Source organism: Coenobita brevimanus, chromosome 29 (assembly GCF_032717465.1).
Source record: "Coenobita brevimanus isolate Jiangsu-jjx chromosome 29, ASM3271746v2, whole genome shotgun sequence".
NCBI classification, from domain to species: Eukaryota; Metazoa; Arthropoda; class Malacostraca; order Decapoda; family Coenobitidae; genus Coenobita; species Coenobita brevimanus.
The window spans coordinates 42,889,125-42,904,807 of NC_136982.1; the positions used below are offsets into that span (position 1 = coordinate 42,889,125).

The window sequence follows — 15,683 nt, forward strand, 5'->3', positions numbered from 1 at the left end:
TGTACAGACAGACTAACAACACAAGCAGTATTTACAGTATGCATACAGTGGCTAACACCTGAATTTAGTACTACCTTGTATAAATCATTTTTAAAACAAGAGGGATAGCTGACACCAAAAATCTAGAGTAAATACGTCTTCCCTTTCAGTGTACCTGTACTGTAGGAGTACTGTGCACCCACTAAAAAAATATATATTTGGCACTTGTGGGTGTGACCACCTTTGAAATTACTAGCAAAGTGAAACTGTGTTCATTTGGTTGTGCTGGTAATTTGGAGTTCTTAGTCCATGGATGATACTGTATCATACCATATATACAGTATGCCAAATAATTTTTTATTGAGTGTACATTTTTTTCAAGAATATAATATACCATGAGGGAGAGTTAGTTTGAACCCTTTCAGTCAAAAAATGTGTTTTAATTATTTTTTCCTACAACCCCCAGATAATGAATTTTAGTTTCTGGGAGACTTTTATTGTGAAGGAGTTTCATAAATGAAGGCTTTATCTAACATCACCAGTTAGAAAAATCTCTCCAAAGCTGAATAAAATTGTCAGGTGAGCAAGAATGAAATGAAAAAATACATCAGACTGAAGAGGGTACATTATGTTGCACTACAAAGCATCTTTTAGGCTTTCAATCTGTTAACTCCTTCCACATGACACCTTTTGAAGCTTACTGTACTGTACGATGATTTTGTTCGTCTCAGTAGCGATCCTCATGGTGGAGGAGTTAATGATGCCTATATTTAACCCTTCCACTTAGGAGAGAAAAAAAAAAAAAAGTCACTTATGCTAATGAACACAATCTGCAAATACAAAGGGGGGGGGGAAATCACCAGTGGAAAAGTGAATGCTCCTAAAAAAAAAAAAAACATACTGGAGGGGTTAATAGCATTACATATACACACAACCACAACCACGCAAAGCCATTAAAACACAAGGGCTGTAGTCTCATCAATAAAGGAGGCTTCCAAGCATCTCTCCTTATCTGCTTACTTGTGTACCTGTTTTTTTTTTTTTTTACATATAGCCCAGGTTGATAAAAAAAATTATAACAACAATATACTAATCAAGAAAACTGTACGGTAAACATTAGTATGCAAAATAAACTGCTAAAAATGTCAGAAAGCCTCCTCACATGACAGGAATATGACCCAGGATTTGCTTTTTAAGTAAGGCTGGTATGCTCATGGGTAAAGGAAGCTCCCGAACATCTTTTCCTAAAGTATTTATTTTGTTTAATACACCTTACTGTCTTCTGTATTACATAAATCCAGCCAACTCTGCAATACTTTCCCAAAAAAATGTACAAAAAGATATTAACCAGTCATATCCAAAATAAATCACCAGGATGAGGTGTTAGGGAGCTTCCTTAACCAACAAGAATATGGGCCAGGGTTTGTTTGTATAAGTTCCTGTATGCTACTGCATCTGCAAATGCTCTTTTTTTCTTTTTTTTTTTTTTTTTTTTTTTTTTGGGGGGGGGAGATGATCTCTCTACATTTGCTAAAAGCATTAGTCATCATGCTATATTTATCAATAAAAATCAGCTGAATATTATCACATATTCCATTATTTGCAACACTATCATTACTCTTGCTTAAATGTCTGGACTAACTTAGTTCCGAGTTAATAGAGTTCTGACAGAGTTCTAAAAGACTGTATGATGAACTGAATAATGGAACAACTGTAGTGTCATCTGAGTTATACAGTAAAATACTGTGCGACATCCTGTTATAATCATGGGAATAAGCATTCCAGTGCAATACAATTTTAATCTTTAGACTGATACTACACAAAATGCCCTAATATACACCAATTTACAAACTACAATGAAAAAGAGTAATACATGGTGTAAAATGACAAGCTGGATGTATGTAGTGTAGTGCCTTTCACAAGGCCAGAAAGCTCTACTATACAAATGAATGTTGCATTTTATAGGTCCTGATGGGACACTGTTCAGTTAGGGGACACGGCCACCACTTTGTCATTGACAAAGTGAATCATCCCTATACTGTATGTGCTTCACATTGGGTACAACTGAAGGAGACTTTTGAAAGTTAAGGTAAGAAGTGCATGTAAAAGGTGTGTTTTATTGCAATGGCAATGCTTGTGAATCCATTCAAATGCAAGGAAACCATGACTGGGTGTAAACAAATGAAACTGCATGTACAGTAATGACATTATTTAAGGCTGGACTCTGGTCCAGTTGATATGCATCTTACTAGCAGGGGCTCCACTAATAAACAACGTACAATAATTATGCAGCTGGCTCCAGTGGTCTTACAAATCTTGTAAACTCCCATCCTGATACTGTTACATGTGAGTGCAATTTTATATTCCTCCTAAGTCGTGACAATTCAGCCATTTGGTGGCTAACACATGAAAAAATATTAAAAGCTTTGATTAAGGAACCAGCTTTACACAGTCCTTTACCAGTACATAAATTCTTAAACAGAGTACAGTAGGCATCAACCTCCGTGAATAGCCTTAATTTACTCAGGACTTTCTCCAAGAGTGTAAGGCTTATTAAAAAATTTATATTTAGTTGATACCTAATTTAAATTAATTTAAAAAAAAAAATTGTAGTTGTGGCTTATAACTGTTTTAGCTAAATGTAAGTAAAGCTGTCTCATGTAGTGTTAAGCATGTGTGTTCCACGGCACAAAAATAAAAATTTGTTACTCAATCAAAAAAGTTGGGCATAAATTTTAGTGAATTTGCAACTAGCTAGAGAAGTTTTCAATGCAAATTTATTCACACCCATTTTATAATTCCCCATGGTTCAATGGGTGTATGTGTGAACCCACCTGCAGCAGCTCTGGTTCTGGTTGAGCTGCATCACTACCTTCAGCGTCAAACTGGAGAAAGAGGTCAGCAAGGCTACAGTACTAACCACTTGGCCCAAAACCATGAATTTTTCACAGCCCTACAAACTACAATAAAGAAGTTTACAGTCATCCACAAGTTGAGTCACTGATAAGAACCTGCCACAAACCACATAAATGTAAGAAAGTTATTTTGAAACAGCAGGAAAAAAGCAGAATACTTCCAGGGAGAGTGAATAAGGGATTCTGGGTTGGTGGCAGCCAACGGATTTGGTAGGTCAGGTGTCTGAAGGTGAAGGCTCAAGCTGGGATCATCTACACAAGTTTTGGGGATAACTGAACTGATAAACCCTAGTTTCTGCCCTCCCTCTGATCTTACTCCTGCTGAAAGGAAGTCACAGTCTGAGGTGCATGCCAAACAGGAGTTGGGGAGGAATACTATCACACAGTGGCACTGTTACCAGCAGCTCTGCTGCCTGACTATACAAACATCCCTCAACTCACTCCCTATCCCTCGAAATGGGGATGATGAACAGCAGGGAAAGGCAACTTCAGCCTGAAGTCCACTATTCGTCCAGAGACACAGCAACGATACAACAAATGGAGACTTGTTGGTGGTCTAGGTCTTCTCTAGACTTTACAAGAGTATTACCACAAACTGGAGCTCATGCAGTCTAACTAGGTTTCAAAGTACCAGTTTATCACTGGATAACAGGTCTGAAGTCTGTGTGAAGCCTTAATTATAACACATCTTCAGCCATGGTAGGATTAGAGGGTCGAGAGAAACTAAGGCTTGCCAGAGGACTTGTGCCATTCATTATGTGCATTTTTTTACATGGTTATCAAGTTATAATTTTCCTAAAATTTTTCACATATTTCTAATAACTTGGTTCAAACAAAAATAAAGCTGTAGGTAAGTTGATGCTTCAACTCTGCAAAGAATTATACCATATGTCTATATTTGTAAAATATGAAGCCACTTTTAAAAGTAAGCTTTATTCTAAGTACAAAGATTTACAATTTTGTCATAAAACTGGTAAAAACTGGTTCCTCTAAGCCAATGTTTGTACACAGAATATCTCATTTACTAGTAATGTACCGTATAAAACTTGTTAATCCATTACCACTGAAGCTACTTCCCAAGCCCAGTAGAAAATTCTACTAAGTTGTACAACTGAATTAGTGTTAAAAGTATCTTATCCTTGGGGACGTAATGTCATAAAAGGCAACGTAAGAGTGGAAGTTGAGACTGGAATCCCCTACACTTTCTGCTGTTGCTATCAGGACAGGGATCCAGCAACCCCACCCCCATACACTTGTGTTACAAGCACCCTCAAACATCCCATAGCAGGGATAAAAACGTTTGGGCTCTCTCTCTCCCCCATGCCACCTGTGAGCTGCATTTTTCAATTCATTAATTAGTACCTGTAATTCCAAGAAATCATTTATCATTTACCACTTTAGCTGATACTGCAACTTAAAGCACATTACAGTACGGGAAAACCTCACTATAACGGACTAATTGGGGCCCAAGCCATTGCAAAAAAAGCAAAATTCCGATAAAAGCACATCCGAACTTCCCCCTGCTAACCCAGACTTTTTCCGATGTATCAGACATTAGTCCAGATCACACCATGGATTTTTAAACAGTTGTTACTACTATTGCAGTACTGTAATATATTATACATTCATCACAATAATAAAATGGTATATCAATATATACTGTACATACTGTAATATACTGTATATAATAATACTGTACTGTACACTGATAAACATGTCATTTGTTTACCCTACTGTGATGAACATAGTTGAGGTGGTCAGGCAGTCCAGACTGCTTTTGGCTTTATCAAACTTTTTCCGATATACATGAATTTAGTCTGGTAGCTCCTCGATTCCCATAAAAGTGAATTCCGGTCTATTGAAATCCGTTATATCAGGTTTTACTGTACTTCAAAGTGGTCACATCCAGTATACACTCCCTGCACTACAAAATGGTTAGATCCAGTAAGCATTACTCCCACTAACTCTGCATTCCCTGCACACACCTACTTTCTTTCACACACATTTACAGTATATGGTAACTTCCCATCTTCATAGTAACCATCCACTTTTCTCTACAGTGTCTTCTAACTTACGGAGATTACCTATCAGTTGTGAAATTTCTGCATGTGCCCAATAGTCACTAAAAATTTGTTATATGCACCTACTGAAGATGTTTCATGGGCATTAAAGATAATCTAATACAGTATTATGATTGCCTAAATAATCTAAACATCATTCTCTCCCTGTAGAGCATTGGCTGAAAGTGAGAAAATCAAAGTGAAGAGAGAAAAAAAAACTTGCAAGTATCTGAAAGGGATTTTAGTCTGTTACATCAAGATAGTGAGAGTGACGGTATTGGTAACAAGAAATTGACCCAATATCATACTCTACACCTACAACTGTGTGTCATGGTTTCTGGCCTTACCTAATGCTACTAAGCTACAGTTGTTCAACTGCAGAATATGACAACACTTACACTCTACATCTTTTCCACAGCGTCATATTCTATTGTTCCTCTCTCAAAGTTCAGCACTCAAGAAGGAGAGACAGCAATTTTGTCAGGTTATGGAGAACAGAATATAGTTTCACATGGGGAGGGTTTCAAAAGCACATACTTCCTCTGTTATACCAGGTTGTGACACCTCCCTCCCAAATACCCCCTTTTCATTTGCTATTCAAAATTTGCCTCTTACAGTAAATTCAAAATATTGTATTTTGTGTAACTTCAAAATTTAAGTAAATTTATCAAAGAGATGCTATTGCTGAGGTTCAGCTTTGTTTCTGGTCACTTACAAAGACAAACAAACTAAATTAAGATGCCTGTTACACTTTGTCAAGGCAAGCAACATATCCTCTTGTGCCAGAGGACGTTATTTTTATTTTCATCTTACTACCTCCAGACAATTACATCATGTGTAAGAAAGATTTTCCAAAATGGGAAGGTTAGGTATAGCCTTCATTAGCCCCTATGCTACCAAGGGATTCCCTTAGGCTGAATAAAAGCATTTGCTGGTACCAAAAATTAAATAAAGTCATCCTATGCCTGAGGATCCTGACCAAACATACACAAGAATATCCTCAAGGCCAAAGTCACTGATGTCAGTGGAGGTTGATACAATACTATGTTTCTCGTGAAAACAATATTGTGGTGATACGATCAGTCATAAAAGGCCTGTGTTTATATGGGGTGACAGAGACTAACAAATTAAACTCATTTTTTGGTGACACACAAAAAAAAAGGGGGGGGGGGGGGAAAGGGGTCTCATTTCAGATCCTCCTTCCTTTGAAACTTTTACAATACAGGTTCAGCTACTTCATGTTATGTTCCCATACTGATTTTCCTAATGATGTATAACTTACATATTCACCCCATCATAGTGAAGGAGTAAAGCACAGAATATGGATATAGATTTGTACTACAAAGTCTTCCAAAATAGTTAAAAGTGTATTCAAAACAGTAAAAAAACACTTTTCCTGTCAAAAATACAAAGCATTGATATCAAACAATGATACTACAACATCGATATTTAACCCTTGAATCAAATTACATATTCGCTAACTGGTTTATTATTGCTACTTCCAGATGAATTTGTTCAATTTATTAAAGACTTCCCTTACTGACAGGGTCAATGAAAGCTATATCTAACCCTTCCAGCTCAAAAAAGTCTCATCAGATCTGAACAAAATTATCTGATGATGGCAAGAATACACCTGTAAAGAAAAAGACAATCCACAAGCTGAAGGGGTTAATGAAAATGTTGATATAGTATTACTAGTCAAAAGGTATAAAATAAAAATAAAATACTCAAATTCAAAAGGCATACAGATTAATGATGGTTAAAAAAAAAAAAAAAAAAAAAAATGCCAGGGTACATCTTGACTGGCCCCTGAAAAAAAAAAAAAAAAAAAAAAAAAAAAAAAAAAAATACTACTGAAGTTAAGCCACTTGTCTAACAAAACGTATTGTAGCAAAAATAAAACATGGCTAAAAAAAAAATCCTGTCACCTCTGATGCTTTTCCCTCAATGAATTTTGCAAATTAGTCTGAGGGACCCTTAGCAACCAACACTGATGACTTTCAGTCATATTTTAAGTGATTTTGGATATTTTGTAATATCTCCTCCAAAGCGATATGTTTAACACAATACACCTCACTATCCTCTTGTGTCACTGACACAAACGATGGCAGTATTAAAATGATGCAAACAGCATACAGGAGAATGTCATGGAGTAATAAGTAAAATAAACTGCTAGGGAAGACTTGATACAAATCCCCTCATGCTAAGCTACCTATAATACAGATCTTTATTTGGTTGAAGATCAAAATTGGTTGCCTCAACTTCACCACACTGATCTTCTAGTCCATGAAGAGAGAAGCAGGAGCCAACAGAACACTTGATGCTAACTGTACAAACAAAATATAAAACACTTTATTTTAGGTGTAGTAACTGTATTTATCTTATGTCCATATCCTGGCTGGCATAGGAGACTTTGTAGTGACTCCTCCATGAATATTTATTTCCTATCTTACATCTTACTTTCTTTTCTATTTTATGTATATCAGCTTCACATCAATACAGTTTTCATCAGTAACCTACATGAGGATTATTATGGGGTGACATACAAAAAGAATCAGTAAAGAAGACACTGCAAAATTTCCTATGAAACTAAAAATACGGCCTTTGCAGGTACATACACAGAACCAGTAAAATTCATTATCCACTGGGCCCAAAGACACCCTTTTCATTCTATCTTTGACATCGCCTGAAAAATTTAGTCAGCTAAGGATGATTTTTAAAACTGGAGGGCTTCAATACCATATTGCACTGACAAATCCCTCCAGTATGCAAGGCTTTTCTTAAGTGGAACAAAATCATCTGGACGCAGCAACAGCAAACTAAAAAGGACATCAACCAGATTCAGCGGGTCAAATTGACAAAGCAAGAGCTACTGAAACTCAAAGACACACATATACTGCACTGTACATCTACTTCCACTGTAACCAGGCTAATGTTATTTCAAACTCCTGTGTTGGTGTCAAAATCTAACTACCAGACATCCTGTGTTATAAGCTGCAGATGGGTAAAAATAACTGTACTTCCTCCTCAAATCAATGATAGGGGCAGAGACATGCGAGTACTCATCCACATGGGTAAGCAACGTGGAGGTTTGGGTGCTCGTATGTTCGCAGGCCTAGAACTGCCAAATTACTCACCGTGAACTCTCCTGTGCAGGCATCGAAGCCAACATGGATGGTATGCTCGAAGTTGGTGGGATACGAGATATTGGGCTTATCACTCTCCTTGTGCCTCTTTCCTCCTTTGTGGCCCTTATGCTTCTTCTTCTCAGACTCAGGCTCTTTAGGTAGTGGCCGCATGTCTACTGCTATTGTCGTTTCCGCTCTATTTCACCAGAAAAAGTTGAGTGTGATTAAAGCAATACAATACTGTATACAGAACCTATATATTTAACAATCACAAGTTGCACCTAATTTCCTGGTAACAAATTGGGTGCATTGGTACCAGAAGAAGAAGAAGAAGAAGAAAAAAAAAATCAACAATGTGCCCAGATGAGTCATACATGCAAATATTTCAATTATTTGATATCCACTCACTCTCACACCTGTACAGTACATTAAGACCATTCTATCAGCTGCTAAGTTATATATGAAACAGTGCAATGTTTGTTACATAATACACATCCTATTTATAACAGTTACAACTATAATGGTGAAGAAAAAAACAAATATTGAGTCTAACAGACTCTGAGTACCAGTAACAATTAAAACCCAATCGACTGTCTGCCAGAATCTCACTGAGAAAAAACAGTCCAAAGTAACCAAGCAGTACTTACCAGATGTAAGGTACTAGGGCAACAGCTCATAAGAGGAGGAATTCATGGTACAAAAGATAAGGAATAAAGCTTTAGATTACTAAAACTGATATGACCTTACAAGGAAAGGAAAATGCAACACACAAAAGTTCAAACAACACAGGAGGATATGAGTAACTAACTACTCTAGAAGAATTTACAAAGGAGGTTATATGTCAGGAAGGAAGAGGAAGACCTTTTTGAAACAAGGGATACACTACAGTGCTGCTGCACAGTACAATACACCATATCGGTGAGAGAAAAAGTTTTCATAGTACAAAAAAATAAAGAGGAGATTCATAAGCCTTAATTTTTTTCTTGAACTCTAATCATGTTTAGGTGTTAACAAGTAAAGCACCAAAGATACCGCATTACACAGTACTGTACCAACATTAGGTCCTATCAGAAGCATGGTGCATGGCCATAAAGAAGTTTTTATTTTCTTTATTTTCTCTTTATTTTTTGAGAGTTACATGGTATACTAAATCTAATTCATGCAACATAATTACACAAAGCAACATAACTACAATACACTTATTGCTTTTATAACCTGTATGTACAGTCTTCCTTATGACTGTGTGTGACTCTACACTCCCTCTTTTGTCTTTTTTTCCTTCATTCTTTCCTCTTCCTTCTGCCTATGGGTGATTCTACACTGGGTGACAAGTCATATGGTTTCCTGTACACCAGGAAACCATTTACTACTGTATACTGGGTGGTAACCATATAACCAAATTATGGGGCCTGGTGGTTTAGTGGGTAATTAACGCACTCCAATCGGATTTAGCCTGTACAGCGGTATATCCAAGGGGTGGTTGAGGTTTATTGCTCATGTAATGCCACTCAGGGATGAGTGTGGGTGGTGACTCTCATCTTATATGTCAGGACCAACTTACCTAGTCCCAGGCTCCTAACTCATTATGAGGCAACACAGGATATGATGATGTACAGTATTATATGTCATTAACATACAGTACATGCAAAAACTAACAATATTGAGTTTCTCTGCTATCTATTAAAAAATAAATAAATAAAAAACAAGTAACAATAGACTAAAAAAGAAAAATCCCAACATGTGACAATACGCATATGAGTGACCTACCTCGTTGATGTTAATCTGACAGGTGGAGCTGGAGGTTTATCCTCGTCATCAGACATGCTGAGGGAAGGAGGGAGGGGGTGGCCAAAAGTACTCAATGTGACGATCAAGCAGACATCCAAGCAATACTGCCTGTCACCCTCAGCCTTCCCAGCCTTTGCTTCTCACGCCCTCGTCTGTCCCTCTAGGCTTCACCTCTCACGAATTCCTTCACATTAAATGCTGCCCTAAATGCATCATTGTCTTCTTGTAAAGACCATTGCCAGTGTCACCCACGTCCTGGATTCCATGCTCTCATCTCTGTTCGGGCAGCCTAGATGCTCAGACACTTAAATTTTTGTCAGCCATGAACTTCCTCCTTCCTGGGGTATCTTTATGGCATTAAGAAGACAAGCCACAATCACTGGCATAAGGCAGGGACCAAAACTTCACTTCCTTTAAAAATTCCTGAAATGGGAAAATACATAAACTGCAAATACTCCTCAGAATATATACTTAGTATACAATAAATGTATGTTACTGGTGCTACCATGCACTTTCCTAAAGTCTGCTGCTAGAGTGAACATAAGGACAAAGACAGACTCTCTCTCTCTCTCTCTCTCACAACATTCCCAGCTGGAAAAAAAAAAAAAAAAAAAGCCAGACCACCATTAACGTACTGATCTAAACATACTGAATAAACTGAATACAGTAACTCAGTAACATTCCTTAATACCCTAACCCACAAGAACAATAATACAGTAAATCTGAAAGACCACTAATATTTCATTAATAAGACCCACATGTATAAACTACCTTCACCTACATATGAAAACACACACTACTGATGATACATCTTCCAGTAACAATGAACAAGCTGACAATGTTCAGAAACACAATAGGCAACATCCATTAACCACAAAACCACATCCCGCATAACAGGGAATATCACATAGCTGTCAGCCTAACAAAAAAATTACATTCAAAGGTACCAGTACAGAAAATTATAAAAAATTCTTCATAATACAACAAACCCTCAACAAAATGCAAAAATTAGCCAGAACATCATGGACATCAAGCCATATCTATCTATCTATCTATCTATTGCCAGACACCATAATCCAGTAAAGGGTGGCCATTTGACATTGAGTTAGTTGTTTTACAGGGAGGGGCACCAATACATCCACATTAAATATGTTCAACTGTTTCCTGTTACCCAAGAAACCATTTACAATGCTGGGTATTAAACATATAGCCAAACTGCAGGATGAAGTAGAGCCTGCTATGGTGCCCCTGTTAACTGGGTGGAGACATAAATGTGGTGTCCGTCCAGGAATCAAACCTCCACACTATTCCCCATGCCTCTCTGTGGTGAGGCACTGTCAGCCATAAGGATCATCTATTCACTGCACAGGATAACCCTGCAGGGGCAGATGCTTGCCTGTGGCTGAAGGGTCTGCTCAGCCAGACTGATTGGAGCTAATACACAACAACAACAACTAGACAGCAAGATGGAGTGCTATGAATCTGTCTGACCCATGCTACAAGGAAAACAGAGATAAAACAGAGATGATGAGGGCTGTAATAATTTGCACAAACTATAACCTTTGCAGATTAAGTTAATAGACAGGGTATACCTATATCTATCTATATAGCTACAGTATGCCCTCGATTATCCAAACGATCCATTACCCTGACGCTGTGATCTGGTTGTATTATACCATTATACGTACATTTTCCATTTTATCCAAACAAAATGCTTGCGTCCGGGTGGAAATTATGGCCGCTTGAACATTTTCGCCCGCCTGGGTGAGAAAAGCCCTGCAGCACCATGCTGTCTGGCTCAGTAGTTCACCCAGAGTCCGCTTGAGACCCCCTAGATCATTCCCAGTTCCCGCCCAGCGACTGTGTAGCAAACAGCTCCTCTCAGACAGTTGTCATGGCGTAGCCCATGGTGGCTTTTGTGGTTGTTCCCTAACTGCTTCAGGCTCATCAGGGTACACCACTAGGCCACACGGGATATACTCAGCAGTGCAACAGCTTCGCCAGCCGTAGTGAAACAGTCTGAGTCAAAAAGCTAGGCGGTTACTCAGCACGATGCCCTGCGAGGAATCGTGTGCTGACTTTTATTCTAGCTTAGTGTACTGTACCCTGATTTTAATCCATTATACCATTATGTTTTGTGTGCCCACTGCCTTTTCTTGTGCAGCCGTTTTTTTCATGTTTTTTTTTCTGTGTCACTGTAGGGTATGGCCTTGTAATGATGACTGCTTGTCAGTGGTTAATGGGTTTGTTTGACCATGGTAATTGCTTGGCTGTGGTTTACAGGTCTGCTTGGCCAGACAGAGTAGTGTTAAACAACGGGAACAAGTGTTGTACGATGTGCTGTTGAGGCCTTTTACAATGGCTTTCAAAGTTCAGCTATGTACGAAGGGGAGCCAGGGGAGCAATCCATTATCCAGATGGATCCACTTTCTGGACAAGCCTTTGGCTCTTACATCACATAATCGAGGGATTACTGTATATATAAAGACAGACAGTTATAAAAGTCTTGCTTAAAACTGAAATGTAAATATTACAAAGTAAACCATGAATCCACTAGATATTTGGTTACCCACTAAAACATAACATCTGGCAAGCACTAATCTTGACTCCTGTCATTTTGCACCCATTCTGATGGGTATTTCAACATGTTTTCTCACTTTCTTCCATATCAGGAAATAACGCACTATGCATCAACCTAGTGGTACATAAGCACTTGATCTCTGAGCATTTTTTTAATCGATATTTTTATATATATATATTTTTTTTATTTAAGCTGCCATTTGCCTAGGTGATCAGGGCTGACATATGCAAGCATGTTGGAGCCTTAATAAATGAAACTAATGCAAGGCTGTGCATGCAAACAAAGTTTTCGTTTCATGATTTAATACAAATTCATCAGGTTTCATATCTCTTCAGGTGCCAGTCTCCACTGACATACCTGCATTTACATTTCCAATATGGCAATCTATCCACCTTCATTAACAATAAATTACTTAATTTTAAATAACAGTTAATATCATCACAGATACATTAAAATTTTTTACCATAACTATGTCAGTCTCCACTAACAATAACGCTTCCATTTTACTAACACTGATATGTCTTCATACATAAAAAGTCACAGCTCATAATCATCAGTAGCATATGTGCTTTGAATTTAAAAACCGTTCTCACAATAACCAGCTGCATTCAGATTAGGATGCGAGTTAAAAAGGATGGATATGCATATGACATCCAAGTAACACAACCTATGAAAGAGCAAATATTCATTTAGGTCTCTTTGCATTCTCCTCCAATTGAATACCAGTAACACCTCATTTAAAAGAGTGGATGTCCATGCAGGCCTCTATGCTGTTATAAAAATTAATAACTACTTGTGAAAAACAATATGTTTCAGTAAATCTGTAGGTATGCTATAACATCCAAATGAATAACACCTCATGTTTATCTGATCAGAGTATTGGACAAACACCAATATCACCTTAAGAGATATGTGTACAAGACTGTCAGACAAATATCCATTATGTTAGCCTCCTAATAACTACTGTACAAGACATATAAGGCAGCTACTGTACCACCTTAAAACATTACTGAATTACAGCTTAGCCTAATACTGAAACACCACACAACACCAAATTATGTATTTACAGTAAGCCTACAATAAGATATTATGTATATATAGATAGATAGATAGATAGACAGATATAGATACAGCCTTTGTATTGGACATCATCCTACCCTAAGAGTATACACAGCTTAATAATAAAAAATCACATTGACCTAACAGTAGATCATATATCTGCACTCAGCCTAAATTATCTAAACATTAAAAGATATCATACTGTAGATTTACATAGGATATCTGTTCAGGGATGTGTATGACAACCATTCCAAAGATGGATCAACTTGACAGAGCTGGAGAACCATGACAATATAATGCTAAACAGACTTTTACTGGGTAGGTTTGGCTTGGAAAATAAGATGCATCAATAAATATATACTAAACCCATACACAACTGAGCTGAATTACACTCATCCCATCATTTGGTTTCCCCATATTCCCACAAATACAAATAGGGAAAAACTCCATGCAAGTGTGACTTCAAGAAATCCCACAATCCAGGTCTAACTCTTGTCTTTATCAGCATAATCCCGCTAACCCCCACTAATGCAGGATCAACGACCTTCCCAGATTAACTCCAGCATGCAGGGGTAAACTCCCACTCCTCGATGCCAAGCAAAAATGGGCTGGGCCGATGACAGTGCCATTTGTCGTTTTCTTCTCCTGAGGGTTATAATGTTTGTTAATGGGCCCCCACTCAAAAATGATGCCCTCCTCGACATTTACTAACTCATAACGAGGCCAGTAACGACAGGAGTCACGTTTATTAGCACAATCCCACACCACCCGTGATTCATCTCCGTAAATATAGGAATATGAAAAACTGTTTACTTTACAGAACTCCGGCTCATTTCCCACATTTACATGGTTCAGATATCACACTATGCCAATGAATTTTTTGGTATCTACCTTCTACAGCCCGCCGGTGGTCAAGAAGTTCCCATGTAGAGGAGAATATCAGAAAATGCTGCTTCCCAAACACTGTCGGCCACACAAACTCAACTGGTGACGTCACTGACAGCTGGCCGCGCCATCTGTTGAGGCCGCTCCAGACATGCCCGCCATGCTTTAAAAATATCGTCAGCTGAAAAAATGGGAAAATTGTTATCGCACTAATCATATTTACGTTAGGATGCGTTTATTCGAAGGCTGTGTCTGTCTTACTTAGCTAGACAGAGCTCCATACTTGTCCACACTTGCCCGTCATGTTAAAAACTCCTCTAGCTTTAAGTAAAGGGAAAATCGCATCATTAAATTTCATAATAACATGTTTTTTTTGTGTGTGTGTGTTTATCTTGCTTAGATAGACGGGGTTTCACACTTGCCCTCCACGCTTTAAAAAATAATCACATTTCGGAGACAGGCAGTGAGAATAATCATGAAAAAAAAAAAAAAACGAAAATAACTATAGTAAAAACCACCATAATCCCAGTGACAAAGTTATTCTGGTCATAATAACAAGTATATGAATGAATAGCCTTAATGGAGCACACATGGCAAAAACAAGTACCTGTATGTTGAAGAAGACCCCAAGGAGGATCAGAGACAAATGAAGCAATAAGATGAAGAGAGAAGAAAAACAAGTACTGGAACAGGAAGTCAGGCGTACGAGCCAAAGGGCAAAGGCCATTGCAACAGAGCACCATTACGTATGCAGTGTATAGGCTATTCAGAAGCCGTGAATTGTTCAAATGGAAGAATTATATATGTATCAAGGAAAAAAATCCAATCGTTTCTTATTTCCTTCGAGGTGTAAGGGGCCGAGGCTAGGCTACCACAGTCCGGTACATTTAAGGGTAGATGACCAGCCGTCAGTACTTCACTTGACGGCATTACATGATTGAAAACCCTCTGGTCACCTCTTGGAACTCAAACCCCGGAGCGTCTCAAGCTCGTCACACGCATTCTAACCATTCGACCACCAGGCACCTTTAAGGTCTCTCTTTAACTTCACACTCCAGTTTGCCATGCACAACACAAATCCCAAGTACCGTACATAAAACCACTTTCTCTTTTGTTTACTTTGCAACCCATTCTGCTTCCTCTCTATCTTGTGTTGCACGTCAGAACTAAGCCATTCTCTTCACTGAAGTACTTTTTTGTTGTTGTTGCATTCACTATCAGTTTTCTGTAAATTCTTTCAAATTCATTCGATCACCACCACCTGCACATGACTCACTTTCCACTACCA

At 38.1% G+C, this 15,683-nt stretch overlaps 1 protein-coding gene across 1 annotated transcript in view; it reads right to left on the minus strand.

The window, feature by feature from the left end:
* The window catches only part of LOC145394956 (serine/threonine-protein kinase PAK 1-like), a 37,758-nt gene extending 23,285 nt beyond the window's left edge, over positions 1 to 14,473 (minus strand). The window contains exons 1-3 of the mRNA XM_080268705.1: positions 14,402 to 14,473; positions 9,850 to 10,293; positions 8,092 to 8,278 (exon numbers count right to left, since the gene is read on the minus strand). Of these exons, the coding sequence (XP_080124831.1) occupies positions 8,092 to 8,278; positions 9,850 to 9,905 (243 nt within the window). The 5' untranslated portion in view covers positions 9,906 to 10,293; positions 14,402 to 14,473. The remainder of the gene's footprint in view (positions 1 to 8,091; positions 8,279 to 9,849; positions 10,294 to 14,401) is intronic.
* Positions 14,474 to 15,683: the final 1,210 nt, after the last annotated feature.